Here is a 12,717-nt window from a genome sequence, read left to right as displayed (position 1 = left end):
AAGTCAGGAGCATCGAATTTTTTTTTTTTTTTTTTTAATTTTTTCTTATTTATTTATGATAGTCACACAGAGAGATAGAGAGAGACAGAGAAACAGGCAGAGAGAGAAGCAGGCTCCATGCACTGGGAGCCCGACGTGGGATCCGATCCCGGGTCTCCAGGATCGCGCCCTGGGCCAAATGCAGGCGCTAAACCGCTGCGCCACCCAGGGATCCCAGGAGCATCGAATTTAAAACGATTAATGGGATAGAGTCTGTTCTTTGCCCAATAAGGTAGAAAATAGTTTTGGTGAAACTGAGAACCATTTCCAAAGTGATTCATCAGCTGCACTGTCAGTTTTAATATTCAATGCATTTATTCTCAGGTAGAGTTCCTCATGTGAAGAAGTGTAATGACAAATATTTCAAGATGAAATACATACACGTATTAGTGTTTTGAAGCATTGCAAGAGATCAGTAAGAGTCTCCTTATATACATAGAGGTGAAAACGTTTTCTCCTTTTGTACGTTCTTTGGCTGATCTAATAATTAAATTGATGTAAGATAGATGGACAGGAGAAAAGTAAACAAAATTTGGTAACATGGATACATGGGAGAGACCCAGAGAAACTTAAGTAACTCCCAAATGGCCAAAGTCATCAACTTAAACATCGTTTTCAGCTAAAGACAGATGTTGGGGGTGGGAAGTCAGGAAAAGCATAGTAAACAAAAGTAAGGCTGTTTTGCAGGTTTAAGTCGAAGGTTTCTCTGATAGGTGTCTAGAGATTTAGATATCCTCCTCTTCCCAGTGCAGCCAGGGAGACAACCTTAGAATTGCAATTTTCCCTAACAAATGTGTTTCTTACAAAAGGGTAACTTCTACTCAGTTTTCTGAGCCTCATCAGGGTCTCCGTTTCTTAAAAATAATGAGCTTAGGATAATCAATGTGCCAAAGAGATATATTTTGGAGTTGTTTCGCTCCCCTTCAAAGACATGTATATAAGAAAAAATATATATTTTTGTATAATTTGACTAGGTTTATGTTTAAGGTAGTTAGGAACAGTTAGATGTTCTGATTTTTCCCTTAGTTTCTGTATCCTGAAGAGTGGGTTTATTCATCACTTAAACAAATGAATTTGTGAATAAATAATTAACATGACCTACACAGATTATGAAGCTTGCTAATAAGGGGACAAAGACAGTATTGAAGGTATATAAATTCAGATAAGGTTGTCAGAAGAGTCACCTCTTGGAGGTGAAAGTGCAGCTGAAATCTGAGCAGTGGGCAGAAGGAACAGCATCCTAGACCGCAGGGACACTACATTCAAAGAGTCCGAAAGATTGTGGAGTGTTCAAGGAACAAAATGCTGGCGTGGTAGTGAGGAATGAGCAAATGAGATGGGGATAGATAGGTCAGGGCAGTGTTAAGATTGTGCTATAATTTACTCACTATGCACCCACTGAAATGAATAAGAAAGCCGCATAAAATAATGCGAATAATGTGTTTCTCTCTCTTCCACTTAATAAATAGATCTTATCTTCTTCCAGTTAGCCAGAGGCACCAATGCAGTGTGGGGAGTGGGATTATTCTTATCACAGATGAAAGTAAAAACAAGTAAGAAGCCAGACTTTAATATACCTTGGAGTTACTTCGAGTTCTGTTCCAGAATACTGCAATAAAGCGAATATTCTATTAAAGCAAGTCAAATTAATATTTTGGTTTCTCAGTGCATAATCAAGTTATATTTATACTATTCTATATAATTAAGTATGCAATAGCATTGTGTCTAAAAACACAATGTACATACCTTAATTAAAAAATACTTTATTGCTAAAGAAGCTAAACTTTTTTTTTAGCAAATTAAACTTTTTTTTAGCATCATCTAAACTTTCAGCAAGTTGTTAAGAAACAAAATTTAACGAGTAAATTTGAAGATCTAATTGGCTTTATAAGGGATTCATGCATGAGGCATCATCCCTTCAAGCACGTAGAGGGGAGCTCTAAGGAGTTGTACAAAATGAAAGTTTTTTGGATATTGGGTTTGTTAACTCTTTTATAGATTTTGGGTAAGTTGGGTGATGGGCATTGAGGAAGGCACTTGATGTAATTAATGAGCACTGGATGTTATATGCAACTGATGAATCACTAAATTTTACCTCAGAAACTAATTTTTTTTTTAATTTATTTTTTATTGGTGTTCAATTTACTAACATACAGAATAACACCCAGTGCCCATCACCCATTCACTCCCACCCCCCGCCCTCCTCCCCTTCTACCACCCCTAGTTCGTTTCCCAGAGTTAGCAGTCTTTACGTTCTGTCTCCCTTTTTGATATTTCCCACACATTTCTTCTCCATTCCCTTATATTCCCTTTAATTTTTTTTTTTTTTTTAATGGAAGGTTTTTGTAGGAAGGAGAGTGGGGCAAAGAAGTTATTAGCAAAACAAAAGAAAGAATTGTTTCAGGAACTTTCCCTTAGGGGAAAGAGCAGGGGTTCTTTATCCTGCAGATTACCTCATCTTCCTTGGGGCATAGAGAAGAACCCCATGACAGATTACCTCCTTTGTGCTGATAAGAACGTTTCTGATCAACCGGTTAAGACTACATTTCTAGGGGATTTTGAAGCTGTAATTAGGTTAGGTATTAAACCCTGTTTTGAAAACCAAAAACCGAAAACCCTGTTTTGATGGCTTGTGTAGAATAAGTGACTCCATCTTGGGCCTGTGGTAAGAGAGTAGTAATTTTTCTGCCGATGGAGGGTCTTACCTCGGTGTTGATGGCTTCTGATGGATTACATGGTGGTAGTTCAGCTAAAGTTTTGGGGTAGCTGTGGCAATTTCTTAAAATAGGACAACAATGAAGTTTGCTGCATTGATTGACTCTTCCTTTCGCAAATGTTTTCTCTGTAGCACGTGACACTATTTGATTTGATAGCATTTTACCCAAGGTAGATCTTTCAGAATTGGAGTCAATCTGTCACTGTTTCATCATCCAAGTTTATCTAATGTTTAAAATCCTCTGTTGTCATTTCAACAATGTACAGCATCCTCACCAGGAGTAGATTGTATCTCAAGAAGCTGCTTTCTTGATTCATCCTTAAGAAGCAACTGCTCATTTATTAAAGTTTTATCATGAAATGATGACAATTCAGTCACATCCTCAGGCTCCACTTTTAATTCTTGTTCTCAAGGAATATGGAGGCAGAAGGAGAGGGATAGAGTAAGGGGAATGGCCAGTCAGTGGAGCACTCAAAACACACACGACATTTATCGATTAAGCTTAGAGTGTGGAGCATGAGCGCTTAGAGTGAAAGCTTACAGCAGGGAATTTTCTCATGTCTTGGTGAGTTTAGCTACAACAGAATAAAGATGGTGGAATGGCTTGTCCAATTCCAAGCCTTCCCTCTGGGTGGGATGAAGGGCTCAGGAAGTCCTGCTGCACTAAGAAGAGTTTATCTATGCTATGAGCCTGCCATGCCCATTTAAGAGGTCAGGCAATCCTACACAGAAACCAAAGGATTAAGAACTTCATCAGGGATCCAGTTGAAGGATATAATGTACATTTGAGGGTCCTGCACCACCAGCAAAGGGTGAGATTGGGTTTAAGGAGAAAGGAATGGCCATAGTGCCCAGACTGAGCCTACTGAACAAAACAGCCATAGATTTCAGCAATAGATGTCTCCAGGGAGCCAAGTGACCAGACAGAAAAGGGACATGGTTGCAGAGACCAGAGAAAACAGAGAGGTTCAGGGACTTGCAGGTTTGGGTTTGAGGCCACCTTTTTTCTGACAGTACAGGGTCATAGAAACCCATGTCCCTCTAAGGTCAGATGCCTCCTTGAAGGAAAACAGTGGGTTGGAGGAAATATGAAAGTCTGAACATTTACCATATATGACTAAGTTTTTAGAAAAAGAATATACAAAAAGATGATGAGATAGTACTAATAGTCACTTTGTTCATGTGATCATTCATTCAGTAAATAGCCACTGAATGTATTAGGAACAAGACAGACACTAATCCCTGTCTTCCTGTAGTTTACATTCCAGTCATGGTAGTTCCAAAGTGAAGCTATAGGAAAAAAAAAATAAAAAAAGGAAAAAAAGAAAACCGCTTAAATAGAAAAAAACTAGAGATACTACAATTTATTTTCACATTTGAATAGCAATGTATTATATTTTTCAATCCAGAACAATGGGGATGAAAAGTATTCTGGTGGTATGCATAGACTCATTGTGGTTAAGAAAAGCTAAAAATAAATACAGAGCTTATTCTTGTTTGGACACCAAGTTTAAATAACTTGACATGTTATCACAGGGTCAGTCATGGAGTCACAAAAATTTGGAGCTGGAAAGGCTCTTCGAGGTCACGAGGCCTGACTTCTTAGTTTGACTGCTAAGGAAACAGATGTGTAGGGAGTTGAGAAAATCACTGCTAGAGCTGGGATTTAAAAATATGGGCCTTGACATTAGTCCAGGGCTCTTTAAAATAGAACACAGCTTCCATTTGAATCGTAGGAGAACATACTCATTGATTATTTCGCCTTGATATCAGTAGGCCTTCTCTGGGGCTGGCTCTTGTAAGAAATGCGAACACAATGAACAATGCAATGATCTTGCAGTAGGGTAGAGGATTAAGAGAGTAGACACTCATCAGTGATTAATTTCTCCTTCTCTTTCTCCATAGAGTGAGAAATATAGCCCAGAAAGAACACAGGCAACCTCAGTGTCAGAGTCTCCACAAAGGTGACAATTTAACTCATTAGGGGTAAAAGCCTGGGCTCAAGAATAAGACATTTGAATTTAAATCCCAGCTCTACTACTTATGAACTAGCTTTGTAGCCAGTCAAGAGACATGTAGTAGGAAATTTGCCATGAAATATGGATGAAATGCTGAAGAGATTGCAAATGACTTACCTTAAAAGGGTACATTAGATTTAGAGTTATCTCTAAACGATGCCAGTCTCATGCACTTATAGGCAGTAGCTTTTTGCCCAGTGGTAAAGGGGCTGTGTGTGATTGGTTCGTTAGTCATAGTTTACACCCTTCTGTTTATCTCAAATAAATAGCAAATGGTGCTCCACTTTACTGATGCCATATTTATACATCAAATGAAAATTATGGCAGTGCTTGTATTTTATTTTTCTTGGTTTTATCAAAATGTAGGCACTTTTCCTGGAGAGTATCATATATGTGTTTTTCTTTCACATATGTTGTATCAAAAAAAATTAGATTGAGCACTCTGGAACTGGAGATTAGGTATAGGAGACACTCTAATCATACACAAGACTAGCACTAACCTTGATGGAAAGTAGAGAGGCAAGAGGGAAAGAAATTTTTTAAAAATTTTACTTATTTAAAAAAATCATTTATTTATTTAAGAGGGAGAGAGATTGAGAGAGCACAAGCAGAGGGAGGAGCAGAGGGAGAGAGAGAAGCAGGCTCCCCACTGAGCAGCAAGTCCAATGTAGGCCTCCATCCCAGGACCGTGAGATCATGACCTGAGCCAGAGGCAGATGTTTAACCAACTGAGCCACCCAGGTGCCCCAAAATGTGTTTTTTAATTGAAATATCATATGTATATAATAGTAAAACCTAAAATGCCATTTGTTCTTCTCTTTCTTGCATTTCCTTCCCATTTCTCTACTAAGTTTAAAACTCATTTAAATACATAACTTGTGACCTTGTGTTTAATTAGACTTTGTGAAAAAAAAATTTTTGTCTCAGGCTGATATTTGACCAGACTTACCAGGTAAAGTGATACTTTATAGATAAGTTCATAACCCAGTTCTTGGGCTGTCATTGCATGATTTTTCATCCATTGCATACTTTTTGGCACTTATGCATAACAGAGCTATAGAACAAAGTATTTCAATAGAAAAAAAAAAAGAAAAGAAAAACAAGAGAAAGTAAAGCTCACCTCTTTTCCAAGATGCTAAAAACAAAATACCATGACACGCCTTGTCTCCACTTGGTTGGGAAAGTTACGGAGCTAATCTATGTTTTTTGTCACACACCATGAGTTATGTTGGATACATTGGTGTGTTTCAGCTGAGTATTTTAACAAATTAATTTAAGGAATATTTATTAAGCACCCGTTTTGGCAGTCTCTAACAATGCTGAGTGGGGGGAAGGTCTGTGTGTGTGTGTGTGTGTGTGTGTGTGTGTGTGTGAGACAGAGAGAGAGAGAGAGAGAGAGACAGAGTAAGCACATGCCATGAGCTGGGGTTGCTGGTGAAAGTGTTAGACAAGGTCTACTGAAAGAGAGTTTACCATAACAGAAAAAATATAAACACCATTTCTGATTCCCACTCCCAGGAGGAAACTATGCATAATAAATTGTATTTGGTTTATTTTATAGGAGAGTTGGCCTGGTTGGTTATTTATACAATATATTTTAGTTCTTTACACAGTACAATTGTGTTAATTTAAGGAATATATTTTTGTAATTTAAGCAACAATAGTGGAGTACTTTTATCTTATTGAATAATACTGCAATAAGTTGAGTAAGTTAATGAAGGAAACTTTCTTCCGAATATTACATATAAATACTTTTTGATAAAAAGTTTACGAGAACATTTAAGAAATACATATTTTCCTTTGTGCCAGATGAATATTTAACTTATTGGTATTTTCTCATGGCTTTTTAGGCTTTAAGATTGGGTTTAAATATGGTGCTTGAAATAAATGGGAATCTAAGCTTTCTACCTTAACTAAAGAACAAAAAGAATATAAAATTAATCACGACAAAAATATTATTTTTCTATAATTAATTTAACAAGTTTAAGATTCTGCAGTTGATAGTCAAGTCTTCGAGCTTCAAGTTAGATTTTATACTTGACTTGTCATTTGAGCTGTACCTTGGCTAGAAGTTTACTAGTATTTATGTTGAGTTCCTTCCATCCTGTAAATGAAGAAATCATCTCACCTTTCTAATTCAAAATGACAAAATGAAAGTTAATTTTTAAAAGTTGATGAGCTTATTCTCTAGGGTTATCTCTCAGGAGTATTTGTGCTAAATTAATAGTAATATAGATGAACTGTGAGTACAGAAATTGACTGCCACCCATAAATGCCAAAATCCTTCCAGAAGACCTGTATATCATGGTATTTCTTATGTGCCTTCCTATACAAAGAAACAGAATATGATAATTAGTTTAAATTAAAAAAAATTATTTTGACTCATTAGATTATGATTAAAGTCATAATTAGGGATCCCTAGGTGGCTCAGCAGTTTCGTGCCTGCCTTTGGTTTGGGGCATGATCCTGGAAGCCCTAGGATCAAGTCCCACATCCAGCTCCCTGCATGGAGCCTGCTCCTCCCTCTGCCTGTGTCTCTGCCTCTCTCTATGTCTCTCATGATTAAATAAATAAAATATTAAAAAAAGTCATAATTAGCCAAAGCATATGGTTACAATAATGCATTTATTCCAAAGGTCTGCATATCAGTTTGCATGTAGATGGTCTCCAGATTTAACTGCAGTGTCACACACGTGTCAGGTTGTGATTGGATGCCTATTGATGGTGACGAGAACACTGATTTAGATGTCATTAAGTAGATATATAATATCTACAGAGATACATACAATATAAAATTTCTTTTTATTTATTATTTTTAAAATTTCTTTTTATTTATGACTTCTTTACCTAAAGCTTACATAATAAATGTGTATTTTTGGAGTATTGGGCATTATAACTTCTATGCTAGTTCCTTTGCAAGAAGCAAAGTAATCATATTGAGAAATAGCATGATAGTACCATTAAAACTGGAAGAGAACATAGAATTCAATTGATGTTATTACTTCATTTTATAAATACAAGAACTGGGGCTCAGATAGGTCAAGAATTTTCCAACAGTGTCCCGGCATTTTCATGATAGACCTAGGACTAGAACCCATTTATTATTTTTAGTTCAATCCTGTCTCAGAATGATGTCATTAGATTAAAAAAAAAAAAGGTATGGATTAGAACCATGCTCTACATAATCAGTGATTTCTTTGAAATTCTCTTCTTCTTTGTCTTTCCACTAAGAGGAAAATAAAAGGGTGTAATTGCTCCCGTGGAGGTATTTGGAGAGTACTAAGAACTACAGATTACAACCACATAGGTCATATCCTCTTCTGTGTCATTTGACCCTTGTTTGATCATTCGGGAGCATCTCAATTTCCCTGGCCTTTATTTCACATATATTTTTAAAACATTTTAATCATGCTTTGAAATGGTTTATTTTATTGCATACCAAACTTCTGGCCTGGAATCTCATGCCACTATTGATTGAGTAGGAATTTTGTTAGTGATTCAGATATAAGAATGTCTCCAAAATACATTACATTAAAATGTGAGGGTTCACCTTATCTCTAACTAAAACTAGAGCTCCTGCAGTGTGAGTCAAAGTCTTCCAAGTAAAACAGTTTTTAATGTCATTTATTTTCAGCTGTTTACAACTTCCCTCAAATATCTACATTTCTTTCTTTTTATTTTTGAAATTCAAATTTGATCATATAAAATATAAAAACCTTAGGTTCCAAGGAAGTTTGGGGAACATAAAAAAAAAAGTGTGTGTCTATGTATATGTGTGTTTCCATAGCATTTTTTTTTTTTTTTTTTTTTTTGCCGTGTCTCCAGGTAGTTGGAAAGTCACTCTGGATACAGACATCTGGGCACAATGTCACACTGATAGAATTGAGCAATTTTTGTTTTTCTAACTTTTGTAGCTCTGGCCAGCTTCACATGGGCTTCTAAAGGTTGAAATGATATCTTTGACTTTAACCAAGTGTAGGTTATTGAGTTATGAGTGCCAAAAACCATGAGTGGCCTCCACAGTCCATCCAGTGTGAATAAAAGCAATATTGTAAAATAATTATAATCTTTTGAAGCAGAGCCAGGCATGCAGCCTGAGCCCATCTTCCTTCGTTAATTTGTATACAGTTCTTCTTTTAAGGGAACAAACTTTCAGAGGGTACTCACATGGGACTGCTGAACCAGCTGTACAACTTTTATTTTGAAGAAAAAAAGTTGAGCCTCAGAACAGGCTGTTTTAAAGACAGGGAGGGACTTAGCTTTTCAGAGCTTGACCAGCATGTGGAAGGAGTGCTCTCATGGCTGCAATAACTCAGGGAGCTCCTACCTGGGTGCCACTAGGGTAGGAAGTTTTCTGTTTGTTCTGTTCTGTTTCCGAGGGTCCTGTGCACTTCTCTTGCCTGTATCAACGTGACTGTTGGTGGTTTTTGCACACCCTGCTCTGTGGGGGAGTGCCCCAACGTGCCTGTCTTATGTGGCCTCTATGGACACACTGTTCAGCTGGCAGAGAGCAGGGAAGTTTTCTCCCAGCACCCAAAAAGAGAAAGAGGAAACTACTTTTTCCTTCTGGGCTCCTTGCAGCACGATAGACCAGGATAAGCTTCTACATTCTCTCCCTGGATTTCTGGAGTGGTTTCCAGGAAGAAGTTAAACTTTTACCTTTAAATGGATGACCATGTCACAATCAGGAAGAAACATCTCCAAAGACCCATCTTTAGGTAAGTAATGCTACATCCCAGTTGGCTCCAGGGCTCTCAGGAAAAATCACTTCTTTCCTCACCCTTAACTTGGGAATTTTGGCACTAAGCTACAGCAAAGCAGTAGAGTGTGTCTCAAGTTTAGCTTCATGCATACCTAAGGAGTCCTTTTATTTTCTATTTTCTGAAACTCTGTGCACAAGCTCTTATCAACTCCTCAAAAGATATTTTAAAAGCAAATTAGCTATTCAAGCACATGAATGACACAGCACTGGAAAAACTTCTAAAACATTATGCAATCCCTCGCTGTTTGCAATGGTTGCACAGCCCTCTAAATTGGAAATACTGTGCTTGGTTATTTCAACTGATTATACTCAGAGATAATGTTTCGGTGCAGCAAATGCTATACCTTTTTGCAATAACGTGTGAAAAGACAAATGTGAACTTGATGGCTGTACGGTAAAGTATATACCTCTACAGCTTGTTCAGGGGTATCTTTCTGCAGTTTAGGAAACAACAGGGCAACAGGAAAATTAAGTTTTTGTGGTGAAATCTATGGCCAGAAAAAATGTAGATACAGTGTAATAAATTGAGCTAAGTAAGATTTTATTTTCTATGTGTGTGTGGGGGGCTCACCCTTTCTCTAGAGAACAGCAATTTCTTCATTGACTCTTTAACCCTTGATTCTTAAGTCACTTATGTACTTTAGAATTCAGAATTAGGAATTTAACATTTTAAAGAGGCTAGAAAGTCAACACGATTTCTGCCTTGTAAGACAGAAGATTTTTTAAAAAGAAGCTGATTATATATAAATTTTGGGCTTCCCCCAAAATAATGTCCTAAACAAAGCAGAGATATTACCTGTTAGCAAAATGAGACATTAAAGTCAAGTTGCAGTCACAGTTGTTGTTCTAGAGTTAACTACAGGATAGTAGAAGTTTATGGATGGAATTCCTGGCATTTTGTGATTGTCACATAATAAGAGTGGGCCTCAAGGCATATGTTTTATGTATTGATTAAACGTTATTATAGTGTTATTAGTAGCTACTAATATATATTTTTGTAATGCTTAAAATGCTAGCTCAAATATGTTTCACAACCTTTTTAAAAATAAATCATATTGGGGCGCCTGGGTGGTTCAGTTGGCTAAGTGTCTGCCTTCAGCTCAGGTCATCATCCCAGGGTGCTGGGATGAAGCTCCGAGCCTGGCATTGGGCTCCCTGCTGAGCGGGGAGCCTGCTTCTCCCTCTCCTTCTGACCCCCACCCCTGCTTGTGCTCTGTCTCCCTCTCAAATAAATAAATAAATAATCTTTAAAAAATCATATTTAAATCTACACATGTGGATTTAATATCATAACCTCTGCCTACATTTTATGCAGTAATGGCAATAAATAACCAAAAATCCAAAATGACCGTAGAATGTGTATTCACCTGCCATAATTCCTGTGTAACTAATTTGTATTTTCCCCCAAGTGCATGTATGACTTCAAGAAGATGTGACAGTAGCACAGATGATTCCAAACTCAATCCCATTGAGGGCACCATGAGAAGAGGGCACCTGCGGAAATTCAAGAAGGCGAGATTGTGTTGGATAAAGTCAGATCCACTTAGCCAGTAGCATTAGTGTGTACCCCGTTGGGAAGCTGTTGGATTGAAGCGGGTGGTCTTTCACCACTGGTTTATGGTGAATCCATATCCCCTTCTGCTGCATTGTGTGCTGAAGTGCCACTCATGGGGAAATTGAGACTCATCTGTGCTTCAGTTCTTTTTCATGTAAAGTAACTGAGATGCTTTGCCCCCAAAATAGAATACAATTTGGCAAATTCGAATGATTGCCTCATGATCCTAGTGACCTAGAAGAGAAAACATAGCTGCCAAGGAGGACATACTTTCACTTAGGCAACTGTTTCGAGCAAGTGTACAAATAAATGGTCCCTGGCTAAAAACAGGTTATTAAGGCTAGATTTTGGGGTTGGGATTGATTGGTCAGTTGGCACGTTGACAGATGGCTTTGCTTTTATCAGGATATGATTGGCATGAGGAAAAAGGGAGGTGGAGAGTATCTTAATAAAGCATTCAAATGAGTAGAAAATTTTGGGTGATTTTTCAGTAAAACACAGCAGTGGCTTTCTGGTACCTAGTTGTACTTTTGGGCAAGTTAGGAAGTGGTTTAAGACTGCTTTTGGTATCTTATGCACTTATTCCATGCCTCACTTCATTTTCTTTTTTGGTCTCCTTTCTCTGGTCCCTTGTCTTCTTGGGCTAGTATTGGACTGTCCACCTCTCACATTGGAACATCTTTCTTAAGCCTGCCTTTCTGGGTCAGAGACCCATGTACCAGACCTTTCCTTCTCAATATGTACTTGTTCACAATCTATTTCCTAAAGGGTTTGCAATACTAGTTCTCAATCCACTGGTAAGCAAACTAGTGCTAGACTGTTTGTGTGTGTCAGTCACAAATTTGACAGGAGTTTTGTGAAAATAGTATTTTAACTGTTTATAAATAATTCACTTAAAATATTAGTCATTAAGAGAGGTCAGTCCAAGATTTTGGGGGAAATATCTGACATATTGACACCATTCAAATTTTTATACACAGACTACTTTCTCCTGCAGATGAACCCACAGGTTAAATTCAGTTCACCTGGCCTTGTCTGATTGATTATAAGTCTCCAGAATCTGGGCTACTGCATTGAAGAGGTCAGACATGATAAAGAAAAACACATCTTTTTTTTTTTTTTTTTTAAGAAAAACACATCTTATCTGCCTTCACATGACATATCGTCTAGTATATACCTAGGTAACTATGGCACAGGAACATGATGGGTGCCAAAAAGGAGGTGACAAAGTCCTGGGAAATTATAATGAGACAGATTTCAATGATGACTAATTCTGACACCTAAGTGAATTGAGAGAGATGAGCAAGATTTTATTTTTTTTAATTTAATTTTTGAAAATGAATAAGCATCGATTTTTAATTAGCATAATCTCCCTAAATTTTAGACAAAAAAGTCATCCATCAAGTGCAAAAAGTTAGTTAAGAGGCTTTAGAGCAGACAGTAGATGTTGAAATTCCATATCCATGGCTGGATGTGATTTTGGGAACACTGTGAGAAATCTTACGTATTCTTTAGATTTTGCCTCTAAGAATGTCTGTATCTCCTATGATGGTGATTCTTGAATCATCTCACATAGTAAGGTTCGCAAGTCTATGTTTTAAAAGTCTTTTGTGGGCTGGAGGAGTGG

The 12,717-nt window shown here is 37.3% G+C and overlaps 1 protein-coding gene across 7 annotated transcripts in view; it reads left to right on the top strand.

Moving 5' to 3' along the window:
* The window catches only part of PDE1A (phosphodiesterase 1A), a 336,045-nt gene that overhangs the window by 91,321 nt on the left and 232,007 nt on the right, over window positions 1-12,717 (top strand). For 2 of the 7 annotated variants that reach the window (XM_025460406.3, XM_049106232.1), the window contains exon 1: window positions 9,003-9,491. The exons of the other annotated variants lie outside the window; for them this stretch is intronic. In XM_025460406.3, coding sequence (XP_025316191.1) covers window positions 9,439-9,491 — 53 coding nt within the window. In that variant the 5' untranslated portion in view covers window positions 9,003-9,438. Of the gene's footprint in view, window positions 1-9,002; window positions 9,492-12,717 lie in introns of those variants that run through there. 7 annotated transcript variants of the gene reach the window in all.

This window comes from Canis lupus, chromosome 36 (assembly GCF_003254725.2).
Source record: "Canis lupus dingo isolate Sandy chromosome 36, ASM325472v2, whole genome shotgun sequence".
NCBI classification, from domain to species: Eukaryota; Metazoa; Chordata; class Mammalia; order Carnivora; family Canidae; genus Canis; species Canis lupus.
This window is presented reverse-complemented; position numbering and strand designations above follow the sequence as displayed.